Raw genomic sequence first — 14,440 nt, 5'->3', positions numbered from 1 at the left:
TCAGAATCAGGTTTATTGGCCAAGTAAGTTTGCACAAACAGGGAATTTGACTCGGTAAAGTGGCTCTCAGTTGCTTACAAAGAATACACATCACAAAACAAACATAACAAAACAAAACAATACAACAGTCCGACGGTCTAAGAAAAGAAGTGCAGGTGTGCATATTACAATTATCCATGAGAGTGAAATAAGTAAACATAATTAAATATAATTATAATATATATTATATATAATATAATATAATTTCGGGAGTAACTGTACAGTGGTTATTAAAAGGATCCAGAGTTATTGCACAGTGCCACAGTGGGTTGTCTGTTCAGAAGTGAGACAGCGAGGGGGAAGAAACAGTTTTTGTGTCTGGTGGTTTTGGTGAACAGAGATCTGTAGCGCCTCCCAGAGGGGAGGAGTTGGAAAAGGTTGTGTCCAGGGTGAGAGGGGTCTGCAGTGATCTTTCCTGCCCATTTCCTGACTCTGGATGTGTAAAGGTCCTGGATGGTGGGCAGATTGGCACCGATGATTTTTCCTGCAGACCTGACTGTCCGTTGGAGTCTATTTTTATCCAATTCGTCAGTTATGGATGTGCAGAGAACAGACTCGATGACTGCAGTGTAGAATAGTATCAGCAGCTCCTGAGGCAGGTTGTGCTTCCTAAACTGGCGCAGGAAGTACAACCTCTGCTGGGCCTTTTTGAGAATTGTGTTGATGTTGGGTTCCCACTTCAGGTTCTTGGAGATTGTGGATCCCAGAAACCTGAATGATTCCACAGCCAACAGAGTACTGTTGAGTATGGTGAGGGGGTGCAGTGCTGGGGGACTCCTCCTGAAGTCCACTGTCATCTCCGTTTTAAACGTGTTAAGCTCTAGGTTGTTGGGAGAGCACACATCCCTGCGGTGCACCAGTGCTGACTGACGGGTGCTAGATGTTATTTCACCCAGCCTCACCTGCTGCTTCCTGTCTTCACAACATCCACCTTTTCCGGCCAAGGCGTAGGAAGTAGCTCTCCATATATTCCCAATCCACACAGCACATGCTCCTGATGCTTTCTGGTTCTGACTTTGACTGATGGACTTAATGGACATTTGGACTTTATTCCAGTGCTGTGAAAGCATTAACTCTGAACATGTGTGTGTGTGTGTGTGATCTCATGGAGTCTTGAAATGCTGAAATAGTTTGTGACTTTGACGTTATTGTGGAATCAGAATATTCACAAGTGAACTTAACAAATAAGATAAAAGAATTTGAATTGATGTTCAACTGTGGACATTTGGGTGAAATGTGATAATGTGACGACCAAATGTTAAATATATTATGGAATATGCTCAGTTTCACGTTATAGCGTGAAGCTGATCTTCCCATTCGAGAGCAAAGCAGCTATCTATACAATTTAGACTTGTGAAAACATCACTGATTATTTTATATTTAATTTCTAACAATAGATCATTTTACCTGGATTTTACACACTGGAGCTTTAACTGGTCTGTGAGCAACTCTCATATCTACTGTAAAGAGAGAGAGGAGGAGCCTGAGAACAGGGAGCGGTCAGACTCCATTTTCACCTGGATGAGCAGAGGGAAGGAAAGTGAGCAGGTGAGTGTGAACACAACTTTCTGAAAGTTTTACTGTCTCACTCTCACACCTGCTGTTAACATCCGTCTGCTGATCACACCACTCTAAGTTTGTCAGTTCACACCTGGTGACAGACGTGGTTTCATGTGATTGGATCCCAGAGACAGATGTGAACAGCAGGTCTGGATCAAAGAGCCTTCAAAGGACTAATTAACAGAGTTAACTCACAGTTTCACTATTTATCTTCATCTGTTCATCAAGTGTTTAATAACAGAACGTGTTTTCAGACTCATAAGTTACAGTGACCTGTGTGTGTGTGTGTGTGTGTGTGTGTGTGTGTGTGTGTGTGTGTGTGTGTGTGTGTGTGTGTGTGTTCGGTGTGTGTGTGTGCGTTCCTGCACGCGTGTGCGTGTCCTTGCTTGGTATTTTTGGGTGTGTTTCTTGAACAGACTGGTTTGTCCTGTTTCCTGTGAGCTCACAGTGTTTTTCCTCTCAGACTGAAGATGAGTGGTTATGAGGAGGAAGAGGACAGAGCAGAGTCTCAAGGGTTCAGCTGTGTGTCTCTGAAGAGTGACTGGTCAAAACAACTTCCTCCACTCTTCAGTAAAGAACCTGGACCCTCACACACAAAGTAAGAGACCTGCTACAAACATGTGAACCTCCAAACTGAATCCTCACAGAATGAACCAGTGAATGATGTGTTCTGAATAAAAACATGTTTGTGTTTGCAGAGGTCAGGACCACAGACTGAGAGCAGAGTCTCCAGGGTCCAGCTGTTTGTCTCTGAAGAGTGACTGGTCAAAACAACTTCCTCCACTCTTCAGTAAAGAACCTGGACCCTCACACATAGAGTAAGACACTGTTTCTTCTGTGACCTGCTCTGAAGAGGATCTAGTTTCCTCTAGTGTGGCCCCTGCATTAGGACACAGCTTCATTGAAGTTGGTGACTAATCTCTCAGAATCACTCAAAGAGCTCAGACCTCCACCAAGAACCAACACGCTCCTTATGAAACCACTTTGAAATCCACTAGAGACTCATTTTGATTTGGATCTGCACCAAATTCCACACACTGGTAAACATCAGTCCTCTGAGCATGTGTGTGAAAGAGGATCTCCCCCTGCATTTTCAGTGCCAGCAGGGAGCATAAATCCTATTTCAAATACAATTCACATGCTTTAGCGCACAGCAGGACACAAAGATGTTGTCTATAATACAGCATTAAAGTAAAATGATGCAACAGAGTAAAATGATTAGACAGACACATAGCTTCACATCAACGTCAACATCAATACTCTGAATAAAGAGCTTTAGGAGACGTAATGCTACTTTAAACAGCTGCTCTTAAAATGCAGATATGACTTTAAATACTCATGTTTCAGTTGATCACAGTAAATCTGTTTCTGCAGAATAATAATCTGTGTAACATAGTCTAATCAAATGGGTTGGTGAGTGAAACAACTTTACATACCATTAGATATCTTACGTGGTGGAGCTTTTTCTCCAAACACACTCATTACATTACATTACATTACATTTCATTTAGCTGACGCTTTTGTCCAAAGCGACTTACATTTTAGTACACTCAACATTTATGAGGGGCCATTTTAGGGGTTCAGTATCTTGCCAAGGACACTTAGGCATGCAGATGGGAAAGAGTGGGATTCGAACCAGCAACTTTCTTGGTTGCCGCTCTATCCCCTAGGCCACGTTCTCCCTCATTAACACTGACGCTTTTCTCCGCTGGCTGGACCGGATCATGTTTCGGGTCAATTACTCTGTATGGTCCCGTTAGCATCGCCTGCAGGCTAGCGGAGCTAAACTAACAAGCCATGTACAGGTACCTGCTCATCACTAACACAGAAATACAATACTAAACTTTACTCACCACAGAAACGGGAGTGCAGACGTCTCTAGCTTCTCTGTCAGGAAAACAAACCTAAGATCTAGCCGTGTTATTCATCTGATTTGTGAGTGAAACCTCTCCACTGACTCAGGGAGTGTTCACAGGGATTAGCCTGTTAGCCTGTTAGCCTGTTAGCTCATGTTGAGCCGAGCAGGCAACAGGCTCGGAACCTGAGTCGAGTTGCTAGGCAGATTTGGTGGGCGGAGCTGGGGCACTTTCAGATGTGCCCCAGCTCCGCCCCCCCCCCCCCCCCCCCCCCCACACCCAATGTAAACTTTGGCCTGTGTGGTTCACACTCATTGGTGTTTCCATGGCAATGGTCTTAAGCTTGGGCCGTTGCCCCAGAGCAGAGACGGACGGCAAGAGAGAAGCTTAGTCCACAGAGCAAGCACACAGACAGGAACACACACCAATCAAATGACTCCAAAACAAGACTATAATGCTTGTAAGTCAAGTTTATTAACACACACACTCACACTACTTTGCATAAAAAATAAAATAAAATAAAATATATTTAGCCACAAAGTACAAATGTATTGAGCTTTCAGCCCAACAGCGCCATCTGGTGGGGCAGTGCCCCTAATGTAGAAACGCCACTGGCACCAACAAACGCACAAACATACTGGGTGAAAACAAAACCTCCTTGACAGAAGTGATGACAACCTGTGACTGTGTCATGTGAGTTATCAGGAAATGTCTTCACAGGGAGAGGAAGAGGAGTCATGTTTCTGAGGAGGAGCAGTCATCCTGCTGTGCTTCGTGTCAGGACGTCCTGAAGGATCCAGTCTCCACCAGCTGTGGACACTGGTTCTGCAGACAGTGCATCACCTCATACTGGGACCAGTCTGGTTCTTCAAGAGACTCCTCCTGTCCCCAGTGTGGAAAAAGATCCAGAACAGGAGCTGGAGCTCACACAGCCGGTCAGTGTGAGGTTTTTTATTTTGTTCCTTCGTACAATATCAACATTTAACATCGTTAGAAAAGCACAAAGTTAAAAAGTTTTTATTTTCTGTAGTTTTTCTGTATCTGATGAAAACAATCAGCAGATTCTCAGATTCTCTGTCTCTGACATTGTTTCTTGTCTTTCAGCAGATCGTGGTCTACAGGAGGTTGTAGATGAACATAAGCTCAGTGTGAGGAGGAGATGTGAACATGTGACTGAAGGAAGTGATGAAACAGGAAGTAGAAGCCTCCTCAACAGGATCTACACTGAGCTCTACATCACAGAGGGACAGAGTGAAGAGGTTAATACTCAACATGAGGTGAGGCAGCTTGAGACAGCTTCCAAGATGAAGATCCTCCAGGACACTCCCATCAAGGTCCACGACATCTTTAAAGCCTCCACTGACCAGCAGAGCAGCATCAGAGTCGTCCTGACCTACGGCGTCGCTGGCGTTGGAAAAACCTTCTTGGTGCAGAAGTTCACTCTGGACTGGGCAGAGGGTTTAGAGAACCAGGATGTGGGTCTGCTGGCTGTGCTTTCGTTCAGGGAGCTGAACCTGGTGAAGGACCAGCAGCACAGTCTTCTCACGCTGCTCCATGTTTTCCATCCAGCGTTACAGAAGCTCACGGCAGAGACGCTCGCTGTCTGTAAACCTTTGTTCATCTTTGACGGCCTGGATGAAAGCAAACTTTCTCTGGACTTCAGCCACAGGGAGCTTGTGTCTAAGGTCACACAGAGGCCATCAGTCAACGTGCTGCTGACAAACCTCATCCGGGGGAATCTGCTTCCCTCGGCTCTCGTCTGGATAACCTCCAGACCTGCGGCGGCCAATCAGATCCCTCCTACATGTGTTGACAGGGTCACAGAAGTACGAGGCTTCACTGACGCCCAGAAGGAGGAGTACTTCAGGAGGAGATTCAGTGATGAAGAGCTGTGCAGCAGAATCATCTCACACATCAAGATGTCCAGGAGCCTCCACATCATGTGTCAAATCCCAGTCTTCTGCTGGATCAGTGCTACAGTTCTGGAGCACATGTTGACCACAGACCAGAGAGTAGAGCTGCCCAAGACCCTGACTGACCTGTACTCACACTTCCTGCTGGTTCAGACAAAGAGGAAGAACAACAAGTATGGTGAGGGACATGAGACGACTCCACAGCAGCTGACGGAGGCTGACAGGGACGTTCTCCTGAAGCTGGGGAGGCTGGCACTTAAACATCTGGAGGAAGGAAACATCATGTTCTACCAAGAAGACCTGGAGCGGTGTGGTCTTAATGTCACAGAGGCCTCTGTGTACTCAGGAGTTTGTACTGAGATCTTCAGAAGAGAGTGTGTGATCTTCCAGAAATCAGTCTACTGCTTTATTCATCTGAGCGTTCAGGAGTTTCTGGCTGCAGTCTACATGTTCCACTGTTACACCAAGAGGAACACAGAAGAACTCAACAACTTCTTGGGAACACATGGGGAAACACACAGTTACTTCACCCTGGATGACCTCCTGATGAGAACCACGAAGAAATCCCTCACCAGTACAAATGGTCATCTGGACCTGTTTGTTCGCTTCCTTCACGGCCTCAGTCTAGAGTCCAACCAGAGAGTCTTAGGAGGCCTGCTTGGTCGGACAGGGAACAATCCAGAGATCATCCAGAGAGTCATCAACAACCTGAAGAAGATGAAGAGTGATGACATTTCTCCTGACAGAAGCATCAACATCTTCCACTGTCTGACTGAAATGAACGACCACTCAGTTTATCAGCAGATGAAACAGTTCCTGACGTCAGAGAACAAATCAAAGGAGAAACTCTCTGTCATCCACTGCTCAGCTCTGGCCTACATGCTGCAGATGTCAGAGGAGGTTCTGGATGAGTTGGACCTGAAGAAGTTCAACACATCATACCAGGGTCGACGGAGACTGATCCCCGCTGTGAGGAACTGCAGGAAGGCTCTGTAAGTCCAGACATGATCAATAACATGTTCAATCAGTGGAGATGAGTCGTTCTTCAAATACACTCAGTGTTAAATGGTTCTCATTGTTTTGGGCAGCATGGTGTTGCAGTGGTCAACACTGTTAGTGCAGCCTTTCTGTGAGGAGGAGGTTCTCCTGGTGTCTGCAGGGTTTTCTCTGGGTTCTCCAGCTTCCTCCACAAACCATAAGATAAATATTACATTGCATTTAGCGACTTACAATAAGTGCATTCAACCATGAGGGTAGAATCCCAGAACAACAAGAATCAAGAAAGTACTATTACTTCAAGATAGCCAAACTAGAAAATGCTATAAGTAAGTGCCATTTAAGTGCTACTAAATTGTTAGTTTAAGCTTTTATTTAAGGTATATTCAGAAGAGGTTTGTTTTTAATTTGCGGTGGAAGATGTGTAGACTTTCAGATGTCCGGATGTCGATGTGGAGCTTGTTCCACCGTTTAGGAGCCAGGACAGCAAACACTCGTGGATTTTGTGGAGGGGCAGCTGTCCCTCGCAGTGAGGGAGCAACAAGCCGATTGGCCCATGCAGAGCGGAGTGAACGGACTGGGGTGTAACGTTCGACCATGTCCTGGATGTAGACTGGACCGGATCCGTTCGCAGCACGGCACGCAAGTACTAGTGTTTTGAAACGGATGCAGGCAGCCACTGTTAAACAGTGAAGGGAGCGTAGGAGGGGAGTAGTGTGAGTGAATTTAGGTTAAAGATCAGTCGAGCTGCTGCTCTCTGGATGAGCTGCAGAGGTCGGATGGCAGCAGCAGGTAGACCTTCCAGGAGGGAGGTGACCAGAGCCTGGGGCAGAACCTGCGCCGCCCTCTGAGTGAGAAGGGGGAGTATTCTCCTGATGTTGTACAGTATGTATGTACAGGAACATGATGTTGCAGTAATGTTGGCAGTGAGGGAGAGTTGACTGTCGAGTGTCACACCAATGTTCTTAGCAGTCTGAGTGGGGGTTAACACAGAGTTATCAAGGTTAATAGTCAGGTCGTAGGTGGGAGAAGCTTTTCCCTGGAAGGAAAATTAGTTCAGTCTTGTAAAGGTTAATTTTCAGGTGGTGTGCAGACATCCACTGAGAGATGTCAGTCAGGCAGACAGAGATTCGTGCTGCTACCTGTGTTTCAGATCGGGGAAAAGAGAGGATTAGTTGGGTGCCATCAGCATAGCTATTGTAGGAAAACCCATGTGAGTTACTGACAGAGCCGAGAGAGTTGGTGTACAGAGAGAAGAGGAGGGGAACCAGGACGGAACCTTGATGAACGACCTTGAGGGACCCAGTAGTAAGAGGACGAGTTTCAGACACAGATCCTCTCCAAGTTACCCGTTAAGTGCGGTCATAGAGGTAGGAAGAGAGCAGGGATAGAGCAGAGCCTAAGACACCCAGGTCCTCAAGGGAGGAAATAATGATCTGGTGGTTCACTGTGTCCAATGCAGCAGAAACATCTAGTAGGATAAGGACAGAGCAGAGAGAGGTTGCTCTAGCAGTGTGAAGCTGCTCAGCGACAGCAAGGAGGGCAGTCTCAGTTGAGTGGCCTGCCTTGAAACCAGACTGTTAAAAAAAGTAGTTATGGTGAAGATAGGAGGAGAGTTGATCAAAGATAACGCACTCAAGAGTTTTGGAAACATAGGGAAGAAGAGAGACAGGTCTGTAGTTATTTACGTTTGACGTTATTGATGTTTCAATAAGAGATGATTTACTCTTGCCTCATTCAGAGAATTAGGGAAATAGCCAGTTGACAGGGAAGTGTTGATAAGATGGGTGAGAAAAGGAAGACGGCCAGGAGGGATAGACTGGAGAATGTGAGAGGGGATGGGGTCAAGGGGGCAGGTGGTCGGGCGGACGGAGGTTACCAAGGTCAGAACTTGATTAGGAGACAGGGTTGAAAGAGGAAAGCGAATGGGATGAAGATGAAGTTGATGGAAATGTAGTTATAGAAGGAGGACTATAAAATGAGGAGTGTATGTCATCTATCTTTTTTGTGAAGCAGTTGACAAAGTGGGAGGAAGGAGGAGGGGGACTGGGGTGTCAAGGAAGTTGTAAAAGATGGAGAAGAGTTTTTTGGGGTTGGAAAATGAGGATAGAATTCTGGATTGGTAGAAGGAGCTTTTCGCTGTGGAAATAGAGGCAGAGAAAGAGGAGAGAAGAGACTGTTAAGTTAGCAGGTCATCTGGGTGTTTGGATTTTCGCCATTTCCTTTCTGATGCTCGCATTGTGGCTCTGTTGGCGCACACATGAGTGAGAGAGTCAGTGTAAGGGAGGGCTGATAAAACAGAGGAGGCTAGAGAGGCAGGAGAGAGGGAACGAATGTTGCGACGGACAGGTACAGAGTCTGTTGATGTGTTAAGGTTGTCAGTTTGAGAGAGTGGGAGAGAGTTAGAGATAAAGAAGTGGTCGGAGACATGAAGTGGGGTTACAGTGAGGTTAGATGTTGAACAGTTTCTGGTGAAAATATAGTCGAGGAGGTTACCGGCTTTGTGAGTAGGAGGGGAAGGACTGAGTGAAGAGCAAAAGAAGACAGTAAAAGTAATAGGTCAGATGACTTCTCTGTCTGGATGTTAAAGTCACCCAGCAGGATAAGTGCAGGGAAGTCAAGTGATTGCTGGGTAGCAAAGCCAGAGATGAAGTCTGCCTTGTGGGTTCGCTTAAAACAGTTCCTGTTTTTTCCACCAGAGTGATGATGGTTGGCTACAGCTGTGCTGACCACACCCCCTGCTCATGAGTCAATTAGGCCCCAGCTGGTAATGGCCCAGCAATAGAAACTCAGCAGAGTTCAACACAAGAGAGACCTGTCACTTTAATCAGTGATCAGGTGAGTTTCACAAAATCTCCTAAAAACAGATTATGGACGAAGTCTATTTACCTCAAAAGGTAGAAAGTAAAATAGAACTTAGTCCAAAACAGAATTGGAATACAAATCAAGCACTTTAACCTCAGCTGGTTCCCTTTTAACTCTCAATCACTTGAGTGAAACTGTATACAAAAGCCGACCTCATACAATTCAAGGTAAGACCAAACAGTACAAACTATCAATCTAGTTGACCTAAGACAGCAGATACAATAGTAATCTAGCAGAGAAGCTTATTAAAGAATATACTTGTCTAAATCCAAGTAGTCCAATAGTATGGAACCCCAGAAGTCCAATGCACACTCTCTCTCTCTCTCTTTCTATATATATATATATGAGCAAACAGCTAGCACAGTGTGAGGAGACGATCACTGAATCAGTGTTTGGATGAGAATCACTGACGGTTCCTTTAAACTGAAGAAGCAGGAAATATAGTTTCTTCTTCTTTCTTGTCAAACCAGAGTTCCTACCCTGTGTTTGTCCTCCACCACCAACCAGTGCAGTGTTTGTCCCTCCAGGTTCCTGACATGTTGACTTCACAATAATATAAGGTCACTGTGACCCTTCACCTTTGACCACTGAAATCTAATCAGTATATCTTTGAGTCAAAATGTGAAGAAATCCCCTAAAGACAGACAGGTGATATCATGTTCAAGAGGCCATGAACATGGTCTGTGACCTTTACCTTTGACCTTTGACCTCCTGAATCTAATGAGTTCCTCTGTAAGTCTGAATGAATGCTCGTACCAAATCTGAAAGGATTATCTTCATGGTCAAATGATCATGTTTGTATTAATGTTGTTTTCTGATTTAATTCTTATAGATTTGATATTTTCTTTAATTACAGTCTCGGTGGTTGTCGACTCACAGCAACTCACTGTGAAGTTGTGGCCTCAGCTCTGAAGTCAGACCCCTCACATCTGAAAGAACTGGATCTGAGTGACAACGAGCTGCAGGATTCAGGAGTGAAGCTGCTGCGTTCTGGACTGGAGAGTCCAAACTGTCGACTGGAGACTCTGAGGTCCTTAAATTCTTGTTCACTTTTCAGACTTTCTTACTTATTGGGTCATTATTTGTTTAAATTGTCACAGTTCTGCTCTGCTCAGTGTTTAATTACACAATCTGCTCAGTGACCGACACACAGAGAAGAAGTTGATGATTGAAACAATGGTCCAACATGTCTGATCTGATATTTATCTTCAGGTCACAGACTGGACTGAGGTCAGCAGCATGTTGAGAGTCTGTGTTGACATGATGACGATCCACAACAACAGGACACATTCTAACATTAATATTTCTTTATCCAGGTTGAGTCTCTGCAGACTATCAGAGATCAGCTGTTCAAATCTGGCTTCAGCTCTGAGGTTAAACCCCTCTCATCTGAAAGAACTGGATCTGAGTAACAATGACCTGCAGGACTCAGGAGTGAAGAAGCTTTGTGGTTTTCTACAGAGTCCAACCTGTCGACTTGATACTCTGAGGTCAGTTCACTGACTGACTTTTGTAGATCTCATATCTATAATTTATACACAATTTATCTCATTTGATTCTAATTAAACATAATTCCTCTTCATACATAACTTGAATCCATTCATTAATTAATCTGGGACCTTTTTAATATTCAGCTACTTGTTAAAACACTGAGTTTAGTTCTGGATTTCCTAAACTGATCTGCAGGACAGAGACCGGGTCCAAATAATCTATTTGTACTGAATCAGGACTCGTTTTTAGTCCAACATGTCTGATTTCATATTTATCTTCCATGATATGAGTCTGTGCTGACATGAATATGTGTCTGTTATTTTCACACATGAACTCAGTTTAATTTACAGTTAAGTTGTATTCCTTATCCAGGTTGAATCACTGCAGTCTGTCAGAGATCAGCTGTTCTTCTCTGGCTTCAGCTCTGAGGTCAAACCCCTCTCATCTGAGAGAACTGGATCTGATAGGAAATGACCTGCAGGACTCAGGAGTGAAGGAGCTGCTAGATCTAAAGCAGAGTTCAGGCTGTCGACTGGAGACTCTGAGGTCAGTAGATGGTTGGTGTCTGTCCTTGCTACTTTCATCAGTATTTTACTAAACACAGTCAGTATCACAGATCCAGGGTCTGTGCTACCAAGCAGGATTTGTGGTTATCAGGTTAACTTCAGGTTTAATTTTTTCATTCTACGAAGCTCGTCCACTTCTTAACGAAGTGAAACACCATGGTAACTTCTGATGAACGGTTAACCTGCTCCAGGTTAAATTGGAGATCAACCCGTATAAAAGCTCCACCCACGGAACACAGTGACTCTCCACTGTTGTGTGGTACACACACTCCTTAAAATAACAGATATGGGAAGTTAAATCTCTGTAACACTGATATCTTGTTCTCTCAACAGATGGAGGGAGGAATCTTTGTGGAGGTGAGAGTGAAGAGGACAGTGTGTGTGGACGGAGGCTGAGCTGTGTCCTGAGGATCCAGAGGCTGAAGCAGCAGCAGTTTGTGTCTAGTCTCCGATCTACACAACCCCTAATTTGCATGTGTTTGTGAGATGAAGCCGCTGCTTCATCATATAGGTGCAGCATAGTGGCTGGCACCTCTTTGCGCCATGCAAAGCATTACATATTACTATTCTCCATACTTCTTCTTATTTTTATTTCTTCTGCCAAAAAGTTTGGTGCTTCTCCTCGAGACCCAAAACCCCAAGACTACAAATTCCGTCGCACATTCACGAGACCCAAAAATAAACCTGTGGAATTACGTCGAATGGTGTGCTATGTGTTTTATAATAATTCCGTCCCCCGGTTTGCACAAAAATTGCGATAACGTGGCCAAAAATGTACAATGGGAGTCTCAGGGCGTTTTCAGGTCACTAAAACTGCTCTCAACTCCCCAAACGGAGGTCCTCAGACATTATTTTTAGCCCACGGCTCCCACGGCTCCATTTCCTAGCTCTCACGACTAAAAAATATATCCGGTTGTAGTGTTAAGCCTCAAAATGTTTTCATTTTCCAGAAAGGACTTATAGTTTTTGACCTATATTTGTTTGATGACGGTGCTAGAGGGTGGAAAAATGTCTCTTCTATTAAAACTAATGATAATATCAGGAGGAGAATTTATGAAATGAGAAGTATGTTTCTAAACTGCTCATACGGCCTCTTTTTTTACTCTCAACAATATAGATATAATCTTGTTCGTCCAAGCCTTGTGATTCTCACGGTGTTTTCATTTCACGGGTAGGAGTTATAGATTTTGAATTAGAGCATTTTGTTCTGGACGTTCTCCTGAGGTCTGATGTCTCTCTCATGTCGCACCTGCGGTAATCAGTGAGTCACACACGCAGAGGGAGGGGGGCCAGAGGTGGAAAGGGGGACAATGAGATCTATTTATAACTCCTTCACAGGTGTTAATAAATACTATAGATAGTGCAGTCAGTAGAGCAGAAGGACAGAGAGCCAGAGGTGGCAAGTTCAAGTCCCAGTGTGGGACAGATTTTTTTTTTTTTGTTTTTCAGTGGGGAACTGTTGAACTCCTTAAACAAACAACTGTCAATGATATTGAAAGACAATGTGAATGGCTCTTCATCAGATTCCTGTATAAGTGTCTATGAAGTGATAGTGATAGCGCCACCTAGTGGTCAGTGTGATAATTAAGTTTTAACAATCTGTCCAAAATCAGGCAACATAATCCTGATTTTCAGGACATGATGACATGACTTCATCATGTCTTGATGAAGTCAAGACTATGACTGCATACACTCTAATAGTGATAGCGCCACCTAGTGGTCAGGCTGAAAATGAAGTTTTAGCAATCGACCCCATAATTCTGTCACATGATCAAAGTCAAGTCCTGATGAAGTCAAGACTATAACTGCATACACACAAATAGTGATAGCGCCACACAGTGGTCAGTTTGAAAATGAAGTTTGATCAAACGGTCCCAAATTGAACAAACTTCATCAGATTCCACACCTGAACAGATATATTAGTGCGTATGCAGTCATAGTGATAGCGTCACCTAGTGCTCAGTGTGAAAATGAAGTTTTAGCAATCGCTGCCAAAATCCTGTCACATGATCAGTGCCCTGTCCTGAAGAGATCTATGCTGCTGATCAAGTCTCTCTCTTTCTTAAACCAGTCTCTCTCTCTATCTCTGTTTCTCTCTCTCTCTGGGTCTCTCTGTCTCTCTCTCTTTGTCTGTCTGTCTTTCTTAAAGCAGCCAGTCTGTCTGTCTCTCTCTCTGTCTCTCTCTCTCTCTCTCTCTCTCTCTCTTATACCAGCCAGTCTCTCCCTCTCTCTCCCTCTCTCTCTCTCTCTCTCTCATTTATACCAGCCAGTCTCTCTCTCTCTCTCTCTCTCTCTCTCTCTGGGTCTCTCTCTCTCTCTCTCTCTCTCAAATTGACACAGTCTGTCTCTCTTCCCAAAAAAACAAAAAGTCTCTTATCGACCCGGATGCAGAAAGCACCCATTCGAGATTTCTCGGCAGGAGGAATTTTCCAGTTCTAATCAATGCTGTAAATTCTCTGATCTTTCTGATGTTCTCTGTTACACGTGGCATGTTTTGTACTTGTGTCCGTCCTGGGAGACGTATTCTCACGTGTCTCACTCACTTTGTTAACCCTGTGAGACAAATTGTTATTTGTGAATATGGGCTCAACAAATAAAGTTTGATTGATTGATTGATTTATTGATTGATATTTGACGTCAGTTCTAGACAGTTTGAGGAAGTGGTGATGTGTTATCTGTCTTTATTTACACTCTTCTGTTTTAGTAAATCCACACAGTAGCAACGACCAACTGAGAAGGTCTTCAAATTTAAAACAGGGTGAAATACAGACATATCTCAGGTTGTGGAGGAAATGCAACTGACAAGTAGAAAAGACTTTGTGATTTTAATATTGTTCATGGTTCAGATTGTTTCAGAAGTGAATTTAAGGGTTTGGAGTTTAATCGTGCACTTTGTTTAACAGTTTACACACACACACACACACACACACACACACACTCACCTGGATATGTGACACCGCAGCTCGCCTGTGCTCCAGTTTCTCTCCTCCTCTGAATCCACCCTGGGGACGTTTAAAAGGCCACGAGACACCTGAGACCGTCACTGTGGTCAGACATCTTACGCTCACCTGTTTCTCTCTGCTCATCTGACTCAGTCATTTCTGCTCAGCTCAGCCTGTGTCCCGCAGGTCTTCCCTCTACTCTTCATCTTTTT

The 14,440-nt window shown here is 44.3% G+C and overlaps 1 protein-coding gene across 1 annotated transcript; it reads left to right on the top strand.

Moving 5' to 3' along the window:
• The first annotated feature begins 1,980 nt into the window (after nucleotides 1–1,980).
• On the top strand, nucleotides 1,981–13,902 carry LOC133972379 (NLR family CARD domain-containing protein 3-like). Its single transcript, XM_062409808.1, has 8 exons — nucleotides 1,981–2,197; nucleotides 2,298–2,417; nucleotides 4,176–4,390; nucleotides 4,563–6,360; nucleotides 10,086–10,259; nucleotides 10,546–10,719; nucleotides 11,093–11,266; nucleotides 11,620–13,902. The coding sequence occupies exons 1-8, from the start codon at nucleotides 2,070–2,072 to the stop codon at nucleotides 11,645–11,647; spliced, it is 2,811 nt and encodes a 936-aa protein (XP_062265792.1). The 5' UTR covers nucleotides 1,981–2,069; the 3' UTR covers nucleotides 11,648–13,902.
• Nucleotides 13,903–14,440: the final 538 nt, after the last annotated feature.

Source organism: Platichthys flesus, chromosome 2 (assembly GCF_949316205.1).
Source record: "Platichthys flesus chromosome 2, fPlaFle2.1, whole genome shotgun sequence".
Lineage (NCBI taxonomy): Eukaryota > Metazoa > Chordata > Actinopteri > Pleuronectiformes > Pleuronectidae > Platichthys > Platichthys flesus.
Note: the sequence above shows the minus strand (reverse complement) of the source record. Positions and strands in the feature narration are given on the sequence as shown.